Genomic DNA, 27,698 nt, shown 5'->3' on the forward strand with positions numbered 1-27,698 from the left:
AGTCCCAACTAACGTCTATAAAATGCACACAAAGAACCGTTTGCACCTTCTCTTGTGACTGGCGGGCGGTCAGCGCCATAAAGCTGAGCGGGTCCCTGGGTAATTGGGGCGCGGACAACCAACAGGACAGACTAAGTTCAACAGCCCAGTAAGGCAATTAGTCTAGGAGAAGGATCTCTGATATAAAATACCCCTTCCAACCCGCACCAAGCCAGCGTGGAAGGTGTAGGCTAATAACCAGCATGAAGAGTACGCCAAGAGAGATCGTTCACTATGGCAGAAACATGCTGAGGCTTTCGTCCAGCAGTGGACTGACAACGGCTGCTGATGATGATGATCAGATCAAAGTTTCCTTCGCAATTTAGCATCGCCTATATGTTTAGTATCTGTCATTTTAACGAGGCCCATTTGGTGTAAAGTCCCGGGGAGGAGTTCGTTAAAATACAACCCCCCTTTTTGGCCTAAAAACGTCCGACGGAACTTAAGGTGGCCGACTTCGTGTTTGTTTTACAATTATCTTACTCGTTTTTAAATCCTTACGTGGTCTTGCCCCACTTTACCTCTCTGAGCTGCTCCACCTCTATGCCCCCACCCGGTCCCTCAGGTCAGCTGATCAGCTGATCCTGGAGGTACCCAAATCAAAGCGCAAGCTCAGAGGGGACAGAGCCTTCTCTGTTGCGGCTCCCAAACTCTGGAACGATTTCCCTCTCCATGTGAGACAGACCCCTTCTTTGGCTATTTTTAAGACCCTTCTTAAAACCCATTTTTATTCACTCGCTTTTAACCCAGCATGATACTTTAAACTGTTTTTAACTTTTTAACTGTTTTTAACTCTAACAAATTGTTCTTAGGGTAATTTGTATTTGCTTTTTCAATGTATATTTTACTTCTGTTTTAAATGTTATTTTTTAGTCTGTCCTTTGCCTGTATTTCTTTGTGGTGTACAGCCCTTTGTTCTTCAACTGTGGTAGTTTTTAAAGGGCTTTGTAGGTATGGTTTTTAAATATGGGTTCCTGGTACTTTTACGTGCGCCCTGTCATGATGGACGTCTCCAACGATTTCCGTGACAATCCGGTGGCAGGGGCTAATCGTTTTGTCATTTTCAATGGGGCGCTAGAGTGTCAATTTGGAAAGTTTGTGGTTTTGAACACCAAAATATTGCTTCTTTTTTTTTGCCAGATCTAATGCGCCTGTATGTACTGTCCATCTTTGCCAGATTTTCCTCAATGGATGGTTTTTACTTATAAATCACTTATTGCTCTGGTTCCGACTTATTTATGTTATTTTATGTGTATAGACTGCAGTGGCTACAGTTTGTGGTCGCAGGACATCATTGGTGTGTTGGTTTTTAGAGCCAACACAAGTCTTAATTTAAAAAAAAAAAAAATTCTTCATATTTGCCGCTCCATGGTCATGGAATAACTTACAAAAGGATCTGAGGCTACCTGAACTGATCACTTTGGGGGAATTTCCGGCCATTTTAAAAGATCGAGAAGCTGTTTCTATTGGGCACTGTACTTGATTTTCAATTATTTTTATTGAAACATTTAATTTTTATGTTTATATTGTAGGTAATTTATGCTTTTAACTATAGTGTGTGACTGCTACTGTTTTTTGTTGTTCTCATATGTACCGTATTTTTCGGACTATAAGTCGCAGTTTTTTTCATAGTTTGGCCGGGGTGCGACTTATACTCAGGATAAGTATAAGTCGCACTTATATTTTTACCCGATTCCGACATTTCACGCACACTTCTCTTCCGATATATCCAATGCAAAACATTTTTTCCCAGTTGTCCCAGCATTTCCAGGAATTCCGAAAGGCCTATTATCAATTCAAACTGTTACTATGTCAAAATGTTTTACCCGATTCGAAAAATTCCAACACCAACCCATTCATATCATCTAGGACATTTGTGTTAGTATCAATATTCTCAAAAATTACCGGTTTTACTAAAATTCCCAAATTTCTGTGAAATTCCCATTCAAATGAATGGACGTATTCATAATATTACATTACCTTAAATTCTCAAAATTTTGCGTCACTTTTTAGTTTTTACCCAATTCCGACTTTTCAACCTTTCACACACACTACTCTTCCGAGATCTCGAAGGCAAAACATTTTTTCCGGGTTTTCCTGGAATCTCCAGGAATTCCGAAATACCAATTCTCAATTCAAAGGAAAGGAAACATTTAATTTTTATGTTTATATTGTAGGTAATTTATTCTTTTAACTATGTGTGACTGCTACTGTTTTTTGTAGTTCTTATATGTACCGTATTTTTCGGACTATAAGTCGCAGTTTTTTTCATAGTTTGGCCGGGGGTTGCGACTTATACTCGGGAGCGACTTATGTTTGAAATTATTAACACATTACCGTAAAATATCAAATAATATTATTTAGCTCATTCACGTAAGAGACTAGACGTATAAGATTTCATGGGATTTAGCGATTAGGAGTGACAGATTGTTTGGTAAACGTATAGCATGTTCTATATGTTATAGTTATCTGAATGACTCTTACCATAATATGTTACGTTAACATACCAGGCACGTTCTCAGTTGGTTATTTATGCGTCATATAAAGTGCACTTATTCAGCCTGTTGTTCACTATTCTTTATTTATTTGAAATTGCCTTTCAAATGTCTATTCTTGGTGTTGGGTTTTATCAAATAAATTTCCCCCAAAAATGTGACTTATACTCCAGTGCGACTTATATATGTTTTTTTCCTTCTTTATTATGCATTTTCGGCCGGTGCGACTTATACTCCGGAGCGACTTATACTCCGAAAAATACGGTATTTAAGAAACTTGGTTTTGGTGCCCTCTTGGCCAGGTCGTTTTTGTCAAATATATTTTGATCTCAATGAGTTTTTACCTGGTTAAATAGATAAAGGAAATTTTAAAAAATTAAATGAAATGGAAAATTTGGTGAGTTTTCGTGCATGTTGAGGGCTTAAAAAATGTGCCGAAACATATAGCTGTGTTGCTCGGGCCCTAATTATGTGCCTTATGGAGCAGAGGGAGAGCCAGGTCTTCAGTCTCCATCTTCACCGACTGCAGTTCCTCCTCGTTGCCGTCCACATCCAGGAGATGGAGACTGACGGTAGACGCTTGAGGCAACACCTCCGCCGAGAGCAGACTGGGGATCAGCAAGTTGCATGTCGGGTTCAGGGCGCTGGGAGAGTCCAAATCGGACCAATTAGCCACAAATCACACCACGTAGGTTCAGTCCAGCTCACCTGCTGATCCATACGTGCTGGGGGTGGATAAGGCTGGCATGATGCTGCTCCTCCTCAATAAGTTCCAGCTTGGTGACAAGGTTTTCTGCTGCAATGCTCAGCATCAATTCTTCGGCCATGTTGGATGTGACGTCGTAGTACTTCTGTACGATAGGGTAAATGACGGATTACATAACAGCAATGGATTTTTTATGGCACTATTAAGCGTAGTCGAGGCCGACCTGACAGTGCTCTAAAAAGTCACCGAAGCCCCCTAAGAAGACCCCTTTGCCACCTTGGTGCACCAGCTCTCTCCAAACCAGGGGAGACTCTTCGTGGGTCCAGCCGTTCCTCGTGCACGTTTCTTCCAGCCAGTCCTATCAGACACCAGATGTGGCGATGATGAGTGGATAAAAACACAACTTATTTTAATGATACATTTAATTTAATATTTTCATAATTATAGCATTGTTATTTAATCATTTATCATTTAGATATACATTAAATATATTTTAATTTTATAAAAAATAAATAAATAGCAAATAAATAAATTAAATATAAATAATGTATTATTGTATAATAATATGTAAACATTATTCAATTACTATTATATATAATTATAATAACAATGCAAGCGCCCATTCCCTGCTGTTCTGCAGCATGTGAATAATAATAATAGAATTTAGCAATACTGTTAAAAAACGTTACCTCAACTTAAGAGTGTTTTGGGATAAGAGCTGTCTCATGGCTATTTGTTAAATTTGAGTTACAAGCATCCCCGCCATTAGTTGGCGTAGCAAATGTGAGTGAGTGAACCTTGTAAAATTTGCCTAAAACATCTGGTCTTACTCACTGGCATTAGCTTGTAGCTATAGATTGACATTAGGTTTTTTTTCCCGGAGAAAGCGAGCATGAAGGATGGTGCTGAGAAGAATAAGCAGATGACATTCATTGAATTAAAAAAATAAATCTTCAACTGTATCAATGTCAATCAATCAATCAATGTTTATTTATATAGCCCTAAATCACAAGTGTCTCAAAGGGCTGTACAAGCCACAACGACATCCTCGGTACAGAGCCCACATACGGGCAAGGAAAAACTCACCCCAGTGGGACGTCGGTGAATGACTATGAGAAACCTTGGAGAGGACCGCATATGTGGGTAACCCCCCCCCCTCTAGGGGAGACCGAAAGCAACGGATGTCGAGTGGGTCTGACATAACATTGTGAAAGTCCAGTCCACAGTGGATCCAACACATCAGCGGGAGTCCAGTCCACAGCGGGGCCAACAGGAAACCATCCCGAGCGGAGACGGGTCAGCAGCGCAGAGATGTCCCCAACCGATGCACAGGCTAGTGGTCCACCCGGGGTCCCGGCTCTGGACAGCCAGCACTTCATCCATGGCCACCGGACCTATGCAACTCCCCCTCGCAAGGGACAGGGGAGAAGAGGAAAGAAGAAAAGAAACGGCAGATCAACTGGTCTAAAAAAGGGGGGGTCTATTTAAAGGCTAGATTATACAAATGAGTTTTAAGATGGGACTTAAATGCTTCTACTGAGGTAGCATCTCTAACTGTTACCGGGAGGGCATTCCAGAGTACTGGAGCCCGAATAGAAAACGCTCTATAGCCCGCAGACTTTTTTTTGGCTCTGGGAATCACTAATAAGCCGGAGTTCTTTGAACGCAGATTTCTTGTCGGGACATATGGTACAATACAATCGGCGAGATAGGCTGGAGCTAAACCGTGTAATATTTTATACGTAAGTAGTAAAACCTTAAAGTCGCATCTTAAGTGCACAGGAAGCCAGTGCAAGTGAGCCAGTATAGGCGTAATATGATCAAACTTTCTTGTTTTTGTCAAAAGCCTTGCAGCCGCATTTTGTACCAACTGTAATCTTTTAATGCTAGACATAGGGAGGCCCGAAAATAATACGTTACAGTAATCGAGACGAGACGTAACGAACGCATGAATAATGATCTCAGCGTCGCTAGTGGACAAGATGGAACGAATTTTAGCGATATTACGGAGATGAAAGAAGGCCGTTTTAGTAACACTCTTAATGTGTGACTCAAACGAGAGAGTTGGGTCGAAGATAATACCCAGATTCTTTACCGAGCCTCCTTGTTTAATTGTTTGGTTGTCAAATGTTAAGGTGGTATTATTAAATAGATGTTGGTGTCTAGCAGGACCGATAATCAGCATTTCCGTTTTCTTAGCGTTGAGTTGCAAAAAGTTAGCGGACATCCATTGTTTAATTTCATTAAGACACGCCTCCAGCTGACTACAGTCCGGCGTGTTGGTCAGCTTTAGGGGCATGTAGAGTTGAGTGTCATCAGCATAACAGTGAAAGCTAACACCGTACTTGCGTATGATGTCACCCAGCGGCAGCATGTAAATACTAAAGAGTGCAGGGCCAAGAACCGAACCCTGGGGAACTCCGCACGTTACCTTGACATAGTCCGAGGTCACATTGTTATGGGTGACGCACTGCATCCTGTCAGTAAGATAAGAGTTAAACCAAGACAAGGCTAAGTCTGACATACCAATACGTGTTTTGATACGCTCTAATAAAATATTATGATCGACGGTATCGAAAGCGGCGCTAAGATCAAGAAGCAGCAACATAGATGACGCATCAGAATCCATCGTTAGCAATAGATCATTAGTCATTTTTGCGAGGGCTGTCTCCGTAGAGTGATTTGCCCTGAAACCGGATTGAAAAGGTTCACAGAGATTGTTAGTCACTAAGTGTTCATTTAGCTGCTGTGCAACAGTTTTTTCGAGAATTTTGGAAATAAACGGAAGGTGGGAGACCGGTCGGTAGTTTACCATGAGGTCGGGATCGAGGTTAGGTCTTTTGAGCAGAGGATGAATAACCGCTTTTTTGAATGCTAGGGGAACAGTGCCGGAGGAAAGTGATAAGTTTATAATATTTAACACTGATGGACCTAATAATACAAACAGTTCCTTGATAAGTTTCCCAGGAAGTGGGTCAAGTAAACATGTTGTTTGTTTTATCCCACTTACACGCTGTAATAATTCCTCTAATGTTATTTCATCAAAAATAGAGAGACTATTTTGGAGGGCAGTGTCCGTCGTATATACAGTCGTATTTGTGTTAATAGAGCCCAGTTGTAGCTGGGATGCGTTGTCTTTAATCTCCTTTCTAATGAGTTCAATTTTCTTATTAAAGAAATTCATAAAATCATCTGCCGAGTGGGTGGAGCTACTGGGAGGAGTCCCTTGTTGGGTTAGCGATGCTACTGTACTAAACAGAAATTTAGGATCGTTTTTGTTGAGGCGGATGAGATTTGAGTAGTATTTAGCTTTAGCTAAGGTAAGCATGCGTTTATAAGTTATTAAACTATCACTCCATGCTTGATGGAAAACCTCAAGTTTAGTCGCGCGCCATTTGCGTTCCAGCTTTCTACATGATAATTTATGAGCTCTAATTTCTTCTGTAAACCATGGGGTGCGCCTTTTAGGGGCCCTTTTTTGCTTTAGCGGTGCTATACTATCAATAATTTCGCGCAAGGCATCGTCAAAGTTGTTAGTGAGTTTATCAATAGAGCCGACATAATTTGGGAATGGTGCTATTACCGAAGGCAGTAGGTCAGCAAGAGTCATCGTTGTGGCAGCATTAATGTTGCGGCCGCTATAGCAGTTATTATTATTATTAACTTGTTGACAAAGAGTCAAAACTTCAAATTTTATAAGGTAATGATCGGACATTACTTTAGTATATGGAAGTATCATAACTTTGGAGGTGGTGACACCCCTGACAAGCACTAGATCTATTGTATTACCGTTGCGATGCGTGGGTTCATGTATTATTTGTGTAAGACCACAGCTATCAATTATGGTTTGGAGCGCCACGCACTGAGGGTCCGATGGGGTATTCATATGGATATTAAAGTCCCCCATTATGATTATATTGTCGGCGTGCGTCACTAGATCAGCAACGAACTCTGAGAATTCACTGATAAAGTCCGAATAGGGCCCAGGGGGGCGGTAGATAACAGCCAGGTCGAGAGGTAGCGGTGTGACAGACCTCATAGTAAGCACCTCAAACGATTTATATTTATTATTTAGGTTAGGGGTAAGGTTGAAATTTTCATTGTATATTAGTGCGACACCCCCTCCCCTTTTAAGAGGGCGGGCAACATGCGCATTCGTATAGTTAGGAGGAGATGCCTCATTGAGCGCAAAAAATTCGTCCGGTTTGAGCCAGGTTTCGCTAAGACCAATGACGTTAAGATTGTTGTCTCTAATGACCTCATTAACCAATAACGCCTTGGGAGACAATGATCTTATGTTTAAAAAGCCCATATTATAGGTATTGGGCTGTTTTGACGAGTTTTTGTTACGATTATCCGTAGTGGCAATATTAACAATGTTGCGTTTATTATGCGTAGTGCACTTTAAATAGTTTCGACCATATCTAGGAATTGATATGACGGGAATTTTCCGATTGTTTGCTTGGTGCTGCAATAGACTGGACATATCATAATTTGCCACCTCAGTAGAATGCATGTCCACCTCTGACACAGACACAACAGAAAAAACATTATGTGAATTGTGTATTATTCTAAGAGAATTGCTATGCGTACATGGATTATCCAGCCTGGCGCTGGCTAGTTCTAGCTTAACTGACTCCTCACCCGGACTAACAGACATTGTAATTGCCTGTGACCGGGCTTGCTCTAGTGTAGTCAGTCAAGTGAGACTTAAATAGTAGTCTATGTTTCTAGACAGGATGATGGCGCCTTCCTGGTTAGGGTGAAGGCCGTCTCTCATCAGCAAGCCTGGTTTGCCCCAGAAAGAGGGCCAGTTATCAATAAACGTTAGTCCCTGCGTCCTACAGTAGCTAGCCAACCACTTGTTAAGCGAGACTAATCTGCTATATCTCTCATCATTGCCTCTCGCAGGCAGGGGGCCAGAGACAATTACTCGATGCCTGGACATCTTTCTGGCGAGATCACAAGTCCTGGCTATGTTTCTCTTTGTAATCTCTGACTGTCTCATTCTAGTGTCATTGGAGCCAACGTGTACAACTATATTCGCATAATTAGTGGTGCGATTAGCCTGTCGTACGTGTTTACTAGGCCTGTTGCGAGTTAGCTCCCTAAGATTAGCTTCAATGTCAGGTGCTCTGGCCCCGGGGATACACTTTATTGTGGCTGGTTTGCTAAGCTTTATGTTTCGGGTGATGGAGTCCCCTATAACTAAGGTGTGGTGCCCGGTAGACTGGGGTGTAGGACTAGCTAAAGAGCTAAATCTATTATGCGTCTCAACCGGTACACCGTAGCTTGTAGGCCGCTTAGGACTGCTACAAGCTGGGCTAGTTAGCTCGCTACAGCTAACGCTAGCAGATGTGTCCGCAACATCTAAAGTTACGACATTACTCTGCTCTAACTGGCGGACACGGCCCTCTAGCAGAGCCAACCTCTCCGTGAGTATGGTGCAAGACGCGCAGGAAGCCATTACTCACAGTGTTTTCTGTCACCGAGTGAAGTTCCTGCTGTCCTCAGGGAAGTGGTCGCGGTCTGTAGGAGTAGCTTCTTACTGACCGGCGCTGCCTTTCTCCGCGCTAGCTTAGCAGCTAGCTAGCTGAGGAAAGGGTGGACAGAGATCGGGTGATTTGCAAGTTAAATAGTACCACTAAAAATGTTTGAGAAGTGATAAAGAAAGCTGTAAAGGACTGTAAGGGACAAGCGGTAGAAAATGGATGGATGGAAAACATGACCAAGCGTGTCACCAACTTGTTGAAGCAGCTTGAGCGTATTGCTGCTAGTGAAGCAGAATGAGTCTAACTAATGCCATCCGTGAGATTATGGGAAAGCTGCTGATGGTGTATTTGACGGAGAAGCAGCTGCAAAGAGAGACCGTAGAAGTCCACTCTTCAAATAAATGCTGTACATAAATATTTCATTACTTCATAAAACTACTGAAGTTGTTTGTAGTACATTCTATAATATTGTTTTATACAGTATTTCTTACTAAGAAGTTTACTTTTCTTTTTAAAAGACATGTTACATGTTAAAATTGTGCTGTTCTGGTGGGATGGCGGGGCACGCACCGATTAAAGTTGATTTTATTTCATTTCAATGGGAAACATTGATTTGAGATACAAGTGTTTTGAGTTCAGAGCTTCGTCACAGAACCAATTACGCTTGTAAGTTGAGGTACTGCTGTAACAACAAAATAATACAATTATTCAATTTATTACTTATTATAGTTTGAACAGTGGTTTAAAATAACTAAAGCCAAAACGAATGCAGTTTTATTTGGCTCTCATTTAAATCCTTTGAGACAAATCGATCCAAATATCAATCGCACCAATATCAATGGTTCTGTCAGAATAACGTGATTAACTTGATATTCTCACAAGTATCAGCGTGTTTTCTTGTTGTTGTCGTTCATATTGAGTTGATGTGTTTGATGTTGTGCATCCTCCTGGGAAACAGTGTCCACTCCAATGGACATTTGTGTTTTGCACAATCGAGCTTTTTCTTTCTCCAAAACTTGCAACTCTGACTCAACAAATAGACCCGAAACAAATGTCCACTGCAGAGGACACTGGTATTATTAGTAGTGTAATAGTTACCAATAGCAGTTTTTGCTTTTGTTAACTTATTTTTCACTACCGCCTTTATTTTGTGTAAAGAACTGCTTAATAAAAAGGTATCATTGTATTTGGCGAATAATTGTCACATTGTATTTTATTGTGGGCGGCATAGCTCGGTTGGTAGAGTGGCCGTGCCAGCAACTCGAGGGTTCCAGGTTCAATTCCCGCTTCTGCCATCCTAGTCACTGCCGTTGTGTCCTTGGGCAAGACACTTTACCCACCTGCTCCCAGTGCCACCCACACTGGTTTAAATGTAACTTAGATATTGGGTTTCACCATGTAAAGCGCTTTGAGTCACTAGAGAAAAGTGCTATATAAATATAATTCACTTCACATTGTTGTATTGCAAAATTATTAACCAATAAGTTGGTTGATATTTTGCTATTATTGTTCTTCTGTGTTTTATTCTGTATGTCAGAATCAGAATCAGAATAGTTTTATTGCCATTGTTTGAGAACGGGTTCACAAACTAGGAATTTTTCTTGGTGCAATCGTGCGACATAAAACACATATAACACATATTTGGTAATAAAAAGAGCTGTAACTGAGCTATCAGATAGACTTTCAAGGAATTCAATGAGCTACTGTTAGGAGTTATTGTTCATTTGCCTGATGGCCGAGGGGAAAAAACTGTTCAGGTGGCGGGAGGTGTGGGTCTGGATGGAGCGTAGTCTTCTGCCTGAGGAGAGAGGGGAGAATAGTTTGTGTCCAGGGTGAGAAGAGTCAGCTGTGATCCGACCCACACGCCTCCTGGTCCTGGAGGAGAACAAGTCATGGAGGGATGGTAGCTTGCAGCCAATCACCTTCTCAGCAGCACGTACGATGCGCTGCAGTCTATTCTTATCCTGGACTGTGGCGCCGGGGAACCACACTGTGATGGAGGAGGTCAGGATGGACTCTATGATGGCTGAGTAAAACTGCACCAGCATCTCGGTCGGCACCTTAAGTTTCCTCAGCTGCCGCAGGAAGTACATCCTCTGCTGGGCCTTCTTGATGAGGGAGCTGATGGTCGGCTCCCACTTGAGGTCCCGGGTGCTGGTGGTGCCCAAGAAACGGAAGGAGTCCACAATGGGGACGGGGGTGGAAGAGTCAATCAAGGTGAGGGGGGATGGTGGGGTTGTGACTTTCCTGAAGTCCAAGATCATCTCCACTGTTTTCTGGGCGTTCAGCTCCAGGTTGTTGAGGCTGCACCAGGACGCCAGCCGGTCCACCTCTCTCCTGTAGGCGGACTCATCGCCATTTGAGATGAGCCCGATGAGGGTGGTGTCATCCGCAAACTTGAGCAGTTTTACGGATTGGTGACTGGAGGTGCAGCAGTTTGTATACAGGGAGAAGAGCCAGGGGGAGAGTACACAGCCCTGAGGAGTACCAGTGTTTGTGGTTCGACTGTCCGAGACAATCTTCCCCAGCCGCACGTGCTGTCTTCGGTCTGTCAGGAAGTCATTGATCCAACTGCAGAGGGAGTCGGGCACGCTGAGCTGGTAGAGCTTGTCTCGTAGCAGTCCAGGGAGGATGGGGTTGAAGGCAGAGCTGAAGTCCACAAACAGGATCCTAGCGTAGGTTCCTGGGGAGTCCAGATGCTCCAGGATGAAGTGGAGGGCCAGGTTCACTGCATCATCCACAGACCTGTTGGCTCTGTAGGCGAACTGCAGTGGGTCCAGGAGGGGGGCGGTGATGTCCTTGAGGTGGGGCAGGACCAAGCGCTCAAAGGACTTCATGACCACAGACGTCAGCGCGACCGGCCTGTAGTCATTTGGTCCTGTGATCCGTGCTTTCTTGGGGACAGGGACGATGGTGGAGGTCTTAAAGCAGGACGGCACGCGGCATAGCCCCAGAGAGGTGTTAAAAATGTCAGTGAAGACAGGTGCCAGCTGGTCCGCACAGTGTCTGAGAGTGGAGGGGGAGACACCATCCGGCCCGGGGGCCTTCCGCGTATTCAGCTTCAAGAACTGCCGGCGTACATCCTCTTCTTTGATGGAGAGGGCCTTTACAGTCCTATGATGTTTTTGGAGTCCTGTGATGTCCTTGGAGTCCTTTAACTCCTTTAATGAAGTGCTGGCATTGGTGGGGAGAGTGATGGTGGGGGGAGCATGGCTTTGATGAGCTGAAGGCCGTTCATGACGACAGTAACGTGTGTTGAGGCCCTGAGCGAGAGTCCGGTCATTCAGGGCCTGGGGGGGTTTTGGGCTTATAGTTCGTAAAGGCCCTTAGACCTCTCCAAACTGCCGCAGAATCATTGGAGTGGAACTGTTCCTGTAGACGGTTAGAGTACACAGATTTAGCTTTCTCCACTTCCCTGGTGAAGTGGTACTTCGCTTCTCTGTATGTACTTCGGTCCCCGCTTCTCCATGCAGCCTCCTTCTTCTTGCGCAGCTGTCGGAGCTTGGGTGTGAACCAGGGCTTGTCGTTGTTATAACAAACCCTGGTGCGCGTTGGAATGATGCGCGCCTCATTGAACTGTATGTATGAGGTCACAGTGTCCGTATACTCGTCCAGATTGTTCGTGGCCGCTCCAATTGCCTCCCAGTCTGTCGTCTCCCAACAAGCACGCAACTCGTCCACAGACTCGGCGGTGAAACACTTAATAGTCCTCATAACAGGTTTAGCTAGTTTCAGTCTCTGTCTGTATGAAGGGATTAAGTGCACCATCACGTGATCTGATAGTCCAAGAGCAGCGCGCGGGACTGCATGAAAAGCCTTGCTCAATGTAGTGTAGCAGTGATCCAGCGTGTTCTCCTCTCTGGTCGGGCATTTAATAAACTGTCTATACTTTGGTAATTCCTGGCTCAAATTTCCCTTGTTAAAGTCACCAAGCACGACAACAAGAGAGTCAGGAAAAGACCGTTCCACAAGTAAGATCTGTCTTGCAAGCGCGCGCTGAGCGTCACGCACGTCCGCGCCGGGCGGGATGTAAACAGCCACGAGAATGAATGAAACAATCTCACGCGGTGAGTAAAAGGGCTTACAGTGGATGAAGATATATTCCAGAGAAGGGGGAGCAGTGTTTTGAAATCACTGTGCACCCGGACACACAGTTTATGCACAAAAACAAACAAAACAGAGCGCACGAGAGCACCGAGGCAGCCTTCATCGGCGCCATGATGATGAATATATATGTGATGTATGATGTATATAATGATCAACAAATTAAAGGTAAAATCACAAAATCGTTCAATGAGCAAGTATCGTATCAGTATCGGCAATACTGGTCCAGTGTTTGTATACAATTGATATCAAAATGTGCAGTACTGTATCACCCAACCCTGTACTATATAAATATAACAATATCAACAATGTGACAATATGATAGCACGGCAAAATTGTTCAAGGATCTTTAAAAAATCGCAAGTATCGTATCAGTATCGGCAATATTGGCCCAGTGTTTGTATATAATTGATATCACAATGTGCAGTACTGTATCACCCAACCCTGTAATATATAAATATAACAATATCAACAATGTGACGATGTGAATAGAGCGGAAAAACACACAGATATTTGTGAAAATAAATATTTCGATCTGACACTGAGACTACCCGTGATCGACACGGTTGACATTTGGATCGATCCACCCACACCCTACCTTCCATTCATCTGGGAGGATTGACATTTTGTGAATTCTGAAGTTCGGCAAAGAATTCTGTAATCTGTCCGCCAAAAGTTCTGCTTTGGCATAATAAGGGCAGTCTGTTTTGCCTGCCAAGAAAAAAAAATACAATTTCGATATTTGTTTAAAGTTATGTGGTTTAACGTTGAGTAACAGACCTACCGGCCAGCACAAACTTTGCCATTTTATGGAACGATTGTAGTTTCAAGGTATCCACAATTTAATGTCGTTCTTTTAACATTATGTACATAATAGGTTCGTGAATTGTCGAAATGTTGACGCTAAAGTTTTTAGCTTGAGGTGTACAGTCGGTTGCTAAGTAACGAGGGATTTTTAACAGTGCGCATGTCCAGAAGTAACAAACACGTGATGCAGGCACTGGGACGGAGAACATGCAATACTTCGTTATGATATATAAAACCAAAATAAAAACGGAGTAAGATATTTTTAAATTCATACAGTAAAAAATATAATGCATATAAGAGGACGTCACCCGGTAACATCGTAGAACGAATACAGTAGCATGATAATCCCACTCCTTTTCGAAAGGGGGCAGTAATGTGCCCAATAAAGTCAGCCGACCACCAGTCAACAGAAGAAGGCTGTCACGTAACCAACGCTGCAAGTTCTCCTTCACATGTGCAATGCTACCTTTGACGTTTGATCTTATTTTACAAATATTTACTCACTAGCGCGTTGTTTTATCACTCAAGCGACATCCAATACCGATTGGGGAACACTTTTAGACAAGGGTTGAGGTTAGAGTGTCAAGGTAGGTCGCTTTTCCAAGCGTTAGCTACCATGTCGCCATAGTACACTAAATAGAGGCAGCTTGTTGACCTTGCTCAAGTTAGCGCATTTATTACTGTAGATAGACGAAAGCTAAAAATAAAACTATCTTACTAGAGATATATATAAATATGTGTGTGTCACTGATATTGGTAATTTAACAGCATCTGAAGTCAAGGTGATAATGTGTCATTAGTACCAAGAAATAATTAAAGTGCAGTTGTGAGTGACGTCACACAGGAAGTCATGAAGCGGACCTTTCACTTCTGCATCTCGAAATGGCAACAATACACGTTGGTGTCAGCTTCAGCCAAGACCTCGTCTTTGCGGAGTCAGCAGTTGTTACACGTTCATGGCACAGCAGGACATATTCAAACACGAATGGTTGCAAGTTTAATAAAGGCAGAGAGGTTCCACTCCCAAGGTTCCAGTTTGGGACTGGAGCGAAAGGAGCATGTCTCCGATCCATTGGTGAGGGCCTCTGAGCTTCAGTCTCCCTCAAGCCAAACACCGGATAGTTCCCTTTTCTTTGAGGACCTGAAACAGTGTGGATCCCCATCGGATGTGCTTGACCTCACCGGCCATAACGCACCTCGACAAATCAGCAACTCCTTAATGCGTATGTGGACCAGCATAAAGAAGATGTCGGATAGCCAGCGGCGCTGTGAGCTCCAGCTGATGTTTGAACATCCCGCATTTGAGACACTGCTGCAGAACGCCATGACAAATGTGGGGTCCGAAAGAAGTGAAAACCTTGCTTACGCCCTGCTGGCGCTGGTAAACCTGGGTGTGCCCCAGCGTAGCCGTGTGGTCCAGATGTTTCTCCGTACATGCCAGGTAGATAAAACACAAACAAAGCTCTATTTTTTTGTGTGTTTAATTCAGTTTTTTTGTTTTTCCATTAACAGGAAAAGTTAAATGACTTCGATGAGAAAAGCTTTTCAATTTTGGCCGCCGTTCTGGAAGTCATGGAGAGCAGCCCCAACGTTGATGCACTGAAAAGTGGCATGAGGTTAGACATATCAAGTAACTCATGTACAATTATTTCATCCCCTGCTAATTTCTTAAATACCTTTCCAAGAACGTGAACAGTCCTTAATTGTATAATTTAGGTCAGGGTATCCATGGGAAGCCTTTAATGGGTTAAAATCCAATAATTGGAATGTCTGAAATTCTAGTAAATATCATAAAATGTCTTATATACAATGTATTCAATTAAAAAATAATACACAACCAGATTGTAGGGATAGGTAAAGTTTCACATTTGAACCTATACAGTACCAATTCCTGATACTTGGCTATCGATACGGGTACTCAACAGTGCCAATTTTTTTTCTTTTTGTGCGTGTTAATGTAATAAATGTTAATTACTCATTTGTTTTACTTTACCACTGAGCTGATAATAACCGTGCTGACAAGTTGTTGTCCAATATCTTGTGTTCTTACTTTTCTAAGTCTCATTTGCAAGTATGCATTCATTTCAGTTTGTCCTAGGTGTGTTGACAAGTAGTAGTCTTTAGCCATAAAGTTGTATGTGTCAGTCTTATCTTTTGTTGAGACCGACAAAGTGTTAATGCTAGAGTCCACCGATCAGTTTCGGACAATTTTTGTGAAAAAGTATAGGATCGCCATTGCCGATCAAAAATGCTAATCCCTCTGGTTGACACTGTATTTATTTTTCGCCCCACGGCTGACAAGCTGCTAGCAGCTATTTTTGTGTGTCCATACAGAGTGTGGAGCCGCTCCTCTAAACTAATAATAATCCCCTTCATTACGGAAAATAAACTGCATTTCTGCCTAATTTAAGTTTTATTCTGAAGTGTTATTATCACTTGAAAATAATGCTGAACATATTACACACAGATGAAGAGGATAAGGAAGTATTTTATTAATATGGTCAATAGCACTTACCATAAATTAAAACATTTACAGTTACCGTACTTTACGGGCTATAAAGTATCGGTATTCAAGCTGCACCTTCCAAATTTTAGAAGAAATTGATATTTTTACATATATTAGTTGCACTGGAAAACCGCAGCTATACACCTGTAAGAACGCTTTTGTAAATGTTCACACACCTTAAGTGTTTCCGGCAAAACGGCTAATCAAACAACAGAAGCCATCGTCATGGATCCATTAGCAGCGGAGGCTCGCTCTCCAAATAGACTCAATAACTCTACGATGACATTTTGTCGAATTCACAAAACTGAAAAAATACAAGAAAATTTATATTGTAAGCTAATTATACCAACACAGACCCTGGTAAACGTCTTAGCATATTCGTTAATGTTAACGATGCTAGCTTGATTACATTACAATAGCTTGTGTACATTTGCATGAAAACACTTCTATAGACACCACACATGGGACGTTTTAGTAAATATGAATTGTTTTAGTTATATTATAAAATTTGCATAATGTACTACAATGATATGATTTTCTCTAAAAAGGCTCAAAAAATGTATACTTACTAATTAATAATAACAGTTTTGTTTTAAACGTCCATCCATCCATCCATTTTACAATATAATTACAACACTTTATGTACATATTTATATACAGATTTGAACAATAAGTTATTTACTGAAATATATTTATTAATTGTGGTTCTTACAAAAAATATATCTTATAAAATATAAAAGCTAAAATGTCTCTTAGAGCTCTGCCCCTTTAATTAGTGCATACTAAATAATTTAACTTTAGCCTACTACTACAACCATATTATTTACCAGCAACATAAAGTGAAACAGAGGCAGAGGTGTCCTGCCACAGTCAGTAACAAATAAAAAGAAAACAGTAGTGGTCAAATACAAATAAGGCAACAAAAGAAGTACCCTACACTTCTCTTTTGTAAAGTAAATCTGAACAGCCTATATGGGCATCTACATCAACTATATGATTTGCCTGAGAAGCTAGACAGGACAAAAAAACAAAACAAATTTTTTTTTATTTGTGGCGGACGTAATTCTTTTGTGGCGGGCCGCCACAAATAAATGAATGTGTGGGAAACACTGCTGTGTGTTAGCGATACTTTTTCAGATCATGTCAGTCATTCCCCCTCTAATTTGTCGCTCCAGGTTGGTAATTGAGGCCCGTCTTCCCCATATAAAAACTGTTTGGGCACTCCAGACAGTGATGCGGCTCTTGGGTAAAGATGCATCGCTTGACCTCAAACGAAAACTGGAGGTTTGTTACTACCATTCTGTACTTAGTCAGAGCTGACAAACAACTTTTTTTCTCAGGTGTCACAGATTTTTGTTGATTAATCAACAAAGATTATGTTGCATTTTGGTGCATTTATTTCCCCTACCTTTCCTCTAATTATTTATTAATATGGATACAAATCTACCTTTTCTCTAATCATTTATTGATATGGATACAAATAGCTACAGGACTTACAATGGGGAAAAATAAGTATTTGATCACCCTGCTTTTGTTAGTTGGTAACTACTGTATGCACAAAGACATTTAAAACGAAGACATTTAAAAAAAAAAAAAAAGTACAATTTGCTGCTAGTCTAAGTGCAATTGTACTTCCAGCAGTATATATGATAAATGTTAACACTAATCAATAAAACTTTCAGAAAAAGGCCTTATCAATGACAGACAGGTTCAGCCACCCCAACACGCATTGCATGATCTCCACTATGGCCCATGTCGACTTCTATTCCAAACCACTGCTGCAAATCTGCTGTAAGAAAATGACAGGTACTATAAAGTGTTATAATTCCAATTGAGATCACAAAAAAGAAATGTAACATCTTGCTTTTGATTGATCTGTTTTACTCTTTTCATGTTGTGTTCATAGAAAACCTCAGTGGAATGCCATTTAACAGACTGCTACCACTGCTGCAGTCGTTACAACAGTTGCTCTACAGAGACTTTACCCTGCTTACAGGCATCTCGGACTACATCGCCTCCACAGGAGACATATGGTCCCAAAAAGAGGTACTGCATCACAATTGAAATTTTTCGCCAAAAGTTGGCGGTTATCGTACGGCCAAACATTGCGCTTAACAAACTAGTATGTCTGCTCGCTTATTATTCCTTGGAACAACATGTTCTGTGCTTTTTTTATGGAGTACGACTACAAAATACCCCACTTTGGGGGCCAAAGATAGTTGCGAGATGTAGCATAATGCTATGGGGTTGTGTAGTCACGACTAGGTGTGCACTTTAAATATCAGACAGACAAATACCGGGCCGATATTATACAGATCATTATACAGATGAACCAAAAAGTGTTAGACTAACTCCAATAAATACAATTAAATGAAATAAAAGTACAGCAATGAAGTGAGATTACCTGTGCTGTAGGTGGGTTGACTCCTTCTCTCTTATCTCGTAAGAGGTCGCAAAGGTCTCCTTAGCTCATTGTAAACAAACAAATGGTGAGGGACTTCTTCACCGTTTATAAAAAAAAGCACAGAATGTTTAGCAAACATTCCGCTAGGAGGGGAAAAACATTGAGCTTTAACACATCAAACCTTATGAGGCACCTCAAATGCCAGCAGTTCTACGACAGTGTTTTGGAAAGCCTACAAAGATGTGTGTGCTGCTAAAGAAGCTCCCCTAAAGCCAACCACATGGAGAGATGTGCAGAATCACAATCATCCTGATCAGCCAAGTATGTAACACAAGGAATTTAAGTTGGTTCTTTGTTCAATGCAAGAAACAAGGAAAAACTCAATGACAAGGAGAGCGCGCAGTACAGTGGGGGCCATCTGCGGCGCCATCTTGGTATGAAACGAGGGAGATATAAAGAACACAAGGGCATAAAAGTCATTAAAGGAGCACAGAGCTGATGCAGAAAGCTGCCACTTCAGAGGCAAAATTTCTACAGCTACAGAAATAAAACACAACAAAGCACAAAATTTGCAGTAACTAAAACATGTTGCAAACATACGATTGCACTATGCACAGACAAACAACGAAACAAAAACACTCTTCTGCCTTCAGCTAAGGGCTTTAACTTATGCAGCGAGCTAAACATATGGCTTCAGTAACCACTCGTGAAGCAGTCTTGAGTTTACTGATCCATTTTACTTTGTAAAACTGTGACAGAGAAACAGAATAAACAACATCAGTTTCTGTGTAAAAAACATACATTCACACTTATTTCTGTGTGCAAAATAACCAACTAGAGGTCTTAACATTAGCAATACATAGTATTTTAACTAGCAACAACAATGCTAAATGATAACATCAGCTTTAGAGAGTGAATAGCGTAGCGCCTTGAATAACACGAAGCGCAAAGTGAATGCGCAAATAAACATTCTTAATAGAGCATATATGATTTAACTTACAGTTTATGCCTTTAACAAGCGCAAAAGTAGAGGAAGAAGACACACTCGACGCAGGAGCGACATGTTTATGGACTCTGCTGCACTTCTTAACTTCTGCTCAACGCACTTCCTGGTTCCAACATGCGCCACTAGATGGCAGTGTAAGATCAACCACAAACTCAAAATCACTAGATTCTCTTACAGGAACATTAACCAGATAAGCTGTAGACTGAAGAAGCTTAGCTCTGTAAGAAAATAAACCTCCAGAAAAGGAGTAAAATAATAACACAAGACTGAGGGACAGAATAAACACCATTTCAACCTCTGTGGTGCTCAGGCCGTCGTCTGCTGTGGGGGAAATCTACATTTAAAAAATAATAGATACAAAACACTCACTACTTCTCAAGACCGATATTTTATCTGTATCAGTATCGACTTGAACATTTTTAATGTGCATCCCTAGTCACGGCAATGTCACGTAGTGTGCCGTAAAGCTCCATCTAGCGCAAGCGCGTGATTGCACCAGCTGATAAAAACAAAGTCGTGTGAGCACACAGGTGTTGTTGCTTTCTTGAAAGAAATGAAAGCACTAGCACTTTGATAAAGAAGGTGAGAAACGGCATTGAATTCAAGAAAGAAGTTGTAGCAAAGTACAGTGGTGGGGCATCCTACCATCTGCCCTCGCTGCTCATCGCCGCAAAGTTTTCAATAATGGTCAAAGGGATGTTATTGTTTATCATTCCATTTAATTTGTCGTTTATATGTACTTCACATTGTTTTCTACATTTAAAACTACAATTATTCTTTAAAAATATGTTTTGTGTTAATATGTTTGGGAGTCAGGAATGGATTAATTGATTTTTACATTATTTCGTATGGGGAAAATTGCTTTGATTTTCGTACAATTTTGGCTTTTGTCTGATCTCTTTATTGCTGAGGAAAACTGTATTTTAACAGCGCAGCATGGCTGAAAATTGTGCTCCTGTATAAAAAAAATTTGATAGGATGTTATGGTCACTTGATAGCACGATCACATATTTCCTCACTTCTCAGGTCATCATCTTCCTGTCCAAGTTTGAGAGCCTGGCCTTTTGTCCCACAACCTTGATGGCTGCATTTACTGAGAAAGTCATCACCAACCCAGACGCACTAAAGCTTATAGACCTTCTGTGTGTCCTCAAGGTGTACTCGTTTTTTAACTATGACTTGCAACAAAACAGAGAGCTGTAAGTTCTGTCTTACATTTTAATTCTTCTGCCTATGCAAAAGTCTTCTGGCACGATGCAACACATTTTTGTGTTAACTTTCTATAATGCACTGTGGCTTTCAGCTACAGATATTTACTTGTGGATTGGTTTCAAAAGGGGGTCTAAAAAAATCTCTCCCCTTGTGCTGTTGTAGGTTCCTGCAAAGTATTAGCCAGGCTCTGGAATGCTACCTGCCCAAGATGTCTGCCTTTGAATTGTTAAAGACGTGTTATTATTTCTGCCTTCTTGGCCACTTCCCACCCGCACCACTGGAGAAACTCCTGCAGGACAGCACACTGGAAGACCTCAGAAGCCAAGGTTTAGGCCTAAACTCACTCGCAGTTAATAAATTGTTGGTGTCATTTTCTCAATCTGTAATTTTCTACAATAGGGAATCAGCTGAGGAAACAGGAAAATATGTTTCAGATGGTGCATCTGTGTCTCCATTTGGACCAGCCGGTCCTCCCTCAGCCACTAAGTGTGCCACCATCTATGTTGGGAGATGTGACACTCAGCAATCCACCACCCAACCAGCAACTCTTGCAGCTCCTGCAGCAGGTGTTGTGTGACCAAGCAGATGTAGCGGTACAAGAAAAGGTGGTGGTGGAAAACCTCTACTTTATAGGTAATAGAATATGCATTAACATTATTGCTTAATATAAATTACTTCAGAGAAGGCATTTTATTCTCTTAAAAAGGGTCAATGCAGTGCAGTCAGAAGGTTAAATACACTCCTGACAACAGAATGTTGTATGAATTATGGGCTATAATCATGATAATGCATGTTGATGAAACATTTTAGCTGTGTCTCGCAAATATGAACGGGACAATTATCCTCAGTGCAATGTAGTGTCCTTGCTAGCGAGCTAACTTTTAATGTCCCTCCACAGTGCAGCTTCTAAATCAATAATCCTTGTCTCCATGGCGGCAAATAAAATGTGCTTCTTACAAGGAATAGAGGATAAGGAATAGCTACAGTAAATGCGCTACACTACACACCGTAGGTGAATACAAAAAAGCACTGCTAACTTTTAAGTTAGTTCTTGAATGTACACAAGGCAGGCGGTTTGATACAAATATCGACAGTAACAATACTACAGTATCAGTATATGGTTGATACGCCAATCATTAGATCAATATTTTTTTATATCACAAAATTGTTTTTGTTCTTACTTAAAAACTCAGGAAATAGAGCCAATAGTTTTTGCTTTTATTTAGTTATGTTTTGACCTAAATATAAATGTACTGTATGAATTAAAAGGGAATAAGAAGAAAATGTATAAAATGTATTGATATTATTGAATCGCCATCCTGTTTATTGTTGGATCAAAGTTGCGATCAAAAATTTAATAATTTAATGGTCCTGAAAGATTTTACGTGTCAACATTGGTTTGACCAATACTGCCCTGTTACTACTTGGGTGGGATCGGTACTAGGGATGCAACGATATCAAAATCTAATTGTACAATATCGTCACGCTATTAATGGCACGGTACGGTATTACTGCGGTATTAAAAGAAAATAAAGAAACCTTGGTAATAAAAAAAAAAAAAATGGTACAGTGGCTAAAATTAAGTAGCAGGAATGTTAAGAATAAAGGCACTATAATTGAACATCAACATAATGCTCAAAAACTCACTGCGCAGGGATCATGGGAGATGTTTTCTCCTCAGACCGGCCCACTCACTAGCTACAGAAAAAAACTAAACGTACAAGAGTACTCCAAGTTCTGGTTTGATACCGTCACATGCCATGGCATTATTGCTAGCATTTTGAAACAAATTCCACAATATTTAAAATACCCTTACAGCCCTAATCGATACCCAAATTTGCAGTATCGGCTAAAACTAATATTAAGTATCCAAACAACAAAATAATAAGTGCTTATTACATTTTCACAGAAGTGTGCATAGAACCATGTTACAACAGAAAGTAACCAGATATTAACAGTAAATTAGCAAGTAGATAAATAATAGTTTTGAGAAAATAATACAACTGGAAATAATGTAATATGTTAACGCATAGCAGTTTTAAAATTCTTCCATTATCATTTATATGCCAAATAATATATCGTTATTGCAAAAAGCTGCTATATAATTGATATATATTTTAGGCCAGTGTTTCTTAACCATAGGGCCGAGGACCATTGTTGGGCCGCGAGCGCCCCCTAGAGGACTGCCAAAAGATGCCGGTTTCTCATATGTGGTCTGTATGGGATGCAGCAGTACTGAGTTGTAATACACCTTTCCAGTGGCCTAGTGTTTAGAGTGGCCGCCCTGAGATCGGTAGGTTGTGAGTTCAAACCCCGGCCGAGTCATACCAAAGACTATAAAAATGGGACCCATTACCTCCCTGCTTGGCACTCAGCATCAAGGGTTGGAATTGGGGGTTAAATCACCAAAATGATTCCCGGGCGCGGCACCGCTGCTGCCCACTGCTCCCCTCACCTCCCAGGGGGTGAACAAGGGGATGGAGAGGACAAATTTCACCACACCTAGTGTGTGTGTGACAATCATCGGTACTTTAACTTAACTTAACTTTAACTTTTCACCATGTGTGGCAGTAATGACAATATCAAAGAAACAGAAGAAGTCTGGAGCTGAAGTTAGAAGTTTTTTAAGAGCAAAACTTATGACTAAAGTGGTGAAGCGGTATTTTACTCTGCACTTAAATTTCATTGTCATTTTAGTTATAAAATCATATTATTTATTTTAGAACAACAATATTGTATGTATATTTATGAGTGCCTTCTTATGCAATATATTTGGTTAGTAATTTCTAATCAGCCTGACCTATACTTAAGGTGTATGTGTTAAATAATCTTTGTGATTAACACAGGGTTTCATATCATTTGACAAGGTTGTAAACTGTAAATAGGTTAGATATAATTCTTGAATCAACAGTAAGATTACTAGTTCAGGGTTAATATTTGAGTGGGTCCTGACGTCAAAAAGGTTTAGAACCCCTGTTTTAGGCCATATCGCCTTCCAGACATATTTGAACCATTTTTGTCCCACATTAAATAGACATTACACAGTGGGGGAAAGTTTGCTTTGTAGTCCAAATCTCTCCTCGTCTTGTCAATACAATATCTTTTTGAAAAATGTATGCAACTCAGGCCAGAAATGAATGTTGTGACACTGCAAAGGTTTAATAAAACTATGCCACAGCTAATGCTTGCTGTGATCAGAGCTCAAGATGGTCCAACAAAATGTTGAATTGTGAGACAATTTTTTGGGGAAATTCGGTGTATACTTTAGAGAGACTTTTGCCTCAATCACTTTATAAGTGGTGCTAAAAGTTCCAGAGTGTCTTTTAACGTGACAAAGCCAGGACCCATTTATTAACTGGAAGCTTCTCTTCAGCAGCATACAAGAAGAAAAATAGTCTGACAGCACACATTGGATGGACTGATACTCTGGAAAATTAGACAGTCTGGGGAAGTCAGTGAAAATCTAAGAGGAGAATTGGGGAAATATTTGGGAGCCAATATTAAACAATTGCACATTCTGTGGTTGTCAGTCCATATGCAGACAATGGACTGTTCATTTTATCTGTATGTACAAGTTATTTGAGTGTGCCATGGTCCAGAAAATTACACTGGAACCCGTTTAAATTTGTGGTCTATGCCAGGAAACTAACTGAAATAAACTCAACATGCAAAAACACAATTAAATTGAATTTGTGCATCTAATTCAGTGTTTCCCATAAACAGCCAAGATACCTGTGGTGGTGGGGGCGTGGCTATGGGCGTGGTCACCATGACATCATCGAGTAATTTGCATAATTTACTACAATGATATGATTTTCTCTAAAAAGGCTAAAAAAATGTATACTTACTAATTAATAACAGTTTTGTTTTAAACGTCCGTCCATCCATCCATCCATTTTACAATATAATTACAACACTTTATGTACATATTTATATACAGATTTGAACAATAAGTTACTCACTGAAATATATTTATTAATTGTGGTTCTTACTAAAAATATATCTTATAAAATATAAAAGCTCAAATGTCTCAAAGCTCTGCCCCTTTAATTAGTGCATACTAAATAATTTAACTTTAGCCTACTACTACAACCATATTATTTACCAGCAACATAAAGTGAAACAGAGGCAGAGGTGTCCTGCCACAGTCAGTAACAAATAAACAAAAAACAGTAGTGGTGGTAGTTAGACACAGAGCTTCATCAAACATCTGATCCACTGAACAAAGAGCTCCAAAAATCTTGAACTTAAGACTGCCATCAGTTTTACTCCCTACACTTAACCATGTGTTTCCTACTGCCTGCAGACTTTGCACCATTTGTTGTGTTTCTAATATAAATACATTTAATAAAGTCAAATACAAATAAGGCAACAAGAGAAGTATCCTACACTTCTCTTTTGTAAAGTAAATCTGAACAGCCGATATGGGCATCTACATCAACTATATGATTTGCCCGAGAAGCTGGAGAAAACAAAAAAAACAAAACATTTATTTATTAATTTTTTTATTTAAAAAAAATTTTTTTTTGTTTTTTTGTGGCGGACGTAATTCTTTCGTGGCGGGCCGCCACAAATAAATGAATGTGTGGGAAACACTGTAATTATTTTTTGTTTTAGTGTAAAATAACAAATGTCAAAATCAAAACAAATTTGCAAACCTTTCGGCCACAACTCCCACCGGGAATCAAACCCAGTATGTCTGCCTTACAAGACCAGGGCATTAATGCTGCAGGGCACGGTGGATGCAGACAATGCCAAAGGAATTTTGCTATTATCAGTGATGGAGCAGTAAGGGGCTGATAATAAGTGTCCAGTAGAATTTCATATAAAGCACGCTGTCATTTATAAATTGACATAATAAATGGGGCCCCCACAGTGCGTATAAGGAGGAGTGGCCCTGGTGCAACCTGTGGATTACAGTGGTGTTTGTTTTTATTGTAAATAACACTGTAAAGTCATTTGGTAATGTGCTTTTAGTGGCTTTTGGTGTCTACTTTTTGACTTTTGTATATAACAAGTGAAACGTCAATATTTTCCAAAACATTAATAACAAATTCGTAAAATCTTCAGTTTAAACTATGGCAAACTTTTCCGCAACGTTTTGAAAAAGCCGAAAATTAACAAAAACACATACAAAAAGCCTGCAAAGTAAGCAAAATTACTGCTCGTTATGAGTGTATGTAAACTTCTGACTGACGACTGTATACTTGCGAATTAATACGTGATGTATTCTTGAATAGCAAGCATTTGTTCCTTTCAGATGCTGTGATAAGCAAACCTGTGGCAAACCAAAGCGAGGAAACGTGCTCACAAACCGAAAGGTAAGCCACGGGAAGTACCGGTAATGTTCTCTTCATCACAAACCTTCAGTATTAAACATTCCTGGCGCTGTTGTAGAATTGCAGTGCTTTGCCCAGCTTCCTCTGCGTTCTACTTCAAACCATCTACACCCTGCGGCCCGCTGGCTGTTAAACTTCGCCATCTGAAGGTGTTAGGATATATTCCTATCATGGTAAGATCATTTTTCTAAAACAAAAGACACCATGTGACTTGTATATCTTTGCTTACATTTCTTAGTGTAATGAAATTGCCCAAGTATGCTAAAGACGTTAGTCTTCACGTCCTCTTTGTCCCCCAGATAACAGAAATGGAGCTGAAGTCAGAGGAAAAGGCAGTTGAACTTCTCAGGAAACGGATTTTTCCGGAAATGCCAGCCCTGAGCTCGACAACCAGCAGCTGATCATTTTTACCGTCATCACAAAGAAGTTATGTACCTATGACCTGTAAGTATCACTTCTGTGATCCTCAATCAGGTGGTAATAGTTTATTTATCCCAACAGAGCAATTGCGTGATGTATTAAAACCATTCTATGGGTAAAAAGCTGTCAATTAAACTTTCATGTGGCCAACTAATTTCTGTTTTGTTCGCACCATAGCTTTTTTTAATGTTGTATTTTATAACAAGTTGGAGTGTCCAGAGCCAACATCTGTCCGATAATATAAAAAATATATATCGGATTAACCTTCATCTAAAACTGTGGTGTCAAACTTGTTTTCATTAAACATCGCAGTTATGGCTGCCCTCAGAGACCCGCATGTAACAGCAAATATATGCATTTGATTTTTTTTTTTTTTTTTTTTTTTGCATACACTGTAAAAAATCTGTAGATTTTTCAGTAAAAAAGTGGCAACTCAAGTCACCACAATTTTATTGTAAAATATACATTGGGGTTTTATACAACATGTAAATGAAAAAAAGAGTACCACTTTTTTTTTTTTACGGAAAAAAAGTGGCAGCTTAGTCACCAGAATTTTACTGTGAAATGTGTGGTGGTTTTTACAACATACTACAGTAACTAGAAAAACAATACTACTGTTGTTTTTTTTATTCTGGCAACTGAGCTGCCATTTTTTTACCGTAAAAAAATTGGTTGCCGTTTTTTCATTCATAGTGGTACACCTTAAAAATAACCATAGATTTTAAAGAAAAAAACTGGCACCTCTGTCGACAAAATTTTACGGTTAAAAAAAACTGTTTTTTGTCTTTTTTTCAATTTACAGAAATATGCTGTAAAAAGTATTCATAAGTCAAGCAGATATTTAACCCTGTAAGGTTTGAACCACTAAATAATTGACAGAAAATTCCAATTACTTGAAACTTGAGCTTTTGTTGGTCTTTCTGAACAAATTTTTATTTTTATTTTTGTTTTGACAAATTTCCACATGATTTTCAATTCATATCATATTTGACAAAGCCGGTCACAAAATACTATTTTTATAACAAACAAAACATAATGCAATACACAGAAATTTGTTAGTATGATATATAGAAATGACATTTATCATCATCTTCCACAAGTTGCCCCACATCACTTAAATTCACATCCCTTATCGTATTCAATGTTGTAATTATTTGCCATCTGAAAA

The 27,698-nt window shown here is 40.2% G+C and overlaps 2 protein-coding genes across 11 annotated transcripts in view; one reads left to right on the forward strand and one right to left on the reverse strand.

Moving 5' to 3' along the window:
* Positions 1 to 19,817, reverse strand: part of mdh1b (malate dehydrogenase 1B, NAD (soluble)) — a 29,220-nt gene extending 9,403 nt beyond the window's left edge. The window contains exons 1-5 of one of the 10 annotated variants that reach the window (XM_062060595.1): positions 19,554 to 19,817; positions 18,554 to 18,649; positions 3,464 to 3,598; positions 3,243 to 3,385; positions 3,010 to 3,178 (exon numbers count right to left, since the gene is read on the reverse strand). In XM_062060595.1, the coding sequence (XP_061916579.1) occupies positions 3,010 to 3,178; positions 3,243 to 3,361 (288 nt within the window). In that variant the 5' untranslated portion in view covers positions 3,362 to 3,385; positions 3,464 to 3,598; positions 18,554 to 18,649; positions 19,554 to 19,817. Of the gene's footprint in view, positions 1 to 3,009; positions 3,179 to 3,242; positions 3,386 to 3,463; positions 3,599 to 4,310; positions 8,912 to 13,434; positions 13,548 to 13,620; positions 13,949 to 18,553; positions 18,959 to 19,553 lie in introns of those variants that run through there. The other 9 variants (XM_062060605.1, XM_062060565.1, XM_062060556.1 and 6 more) reach the window with 9 other exon arrangements.
* Positions 14,007 to 26,652, forward strand: fastkd2 (FAST kinase domains 2). Its single transcript, XM_062060643.1, has 11 exons — positions 14,007 to 15,084; positions 15,156 to 15,259; positions 17,325 to 17,433; positions 17,832 to 17,955; positions 18,056 to 18,195; positions 20,586 to 20,758; positions 20,934 to 21,097; positions 21,171 to 21,404; positions 26,032 to 26,092; positions 26,169 to 26,283; positions 26,410 to 26,652. The coding sequence occupies exons 1-11, from the start codon at positions 14,494 to 14,496 to the stop codon at positions 26,509 to 26,511; spliced, it is 1,917 nt and encodes a 638-aa protein (XP_061916627.1). The 5' UTR covers positions 14,007 to 14,493; the 3' UTR covers positions 26,512 to 26,652.
* Positions 26,653 to 27,698: the final 1,046 nt, after the last annotated feature.

The sequence above is a fragment of the Entelurus aequoreus genome, linkage group LG01 (genome assembly GCF_033978785.1).
Source record: "Entelurus aequoreus isolate RoL-2023_Sb linkage group LG01, RoL_Eaeq_v1.1, whole genome shotgun sequence".
NCBI lineage: Eukaryota > Metazoa > Chordata > Actinopteri > Syngnathiformes > Syngnathidae > Entelurus > Entelurus aequoreus.

Coding starts and splice junctions, on each gene's coding strand:
- fastkd2 (XM_062060643.1), top strand. CDS start 14,494: ATGAAGCGGACCTTTCACTTCTGCATCTCGAAATGGCAACAATACACG. Junction 15,085..15,155: donor TGTTTCTCCGTACATGCCAG/GTAGATAAAACA, acceptor TTCCATTAACAG/GAAAAGTTAAATGACTTCGA. Junction 20,759..20,933: donor TTGCAACAAAACAGAGAGCT/GTAAGTTCTGTC, acceptor GTGCTGTTGTAG/GTTCCTGCAAAGTATTAGCC.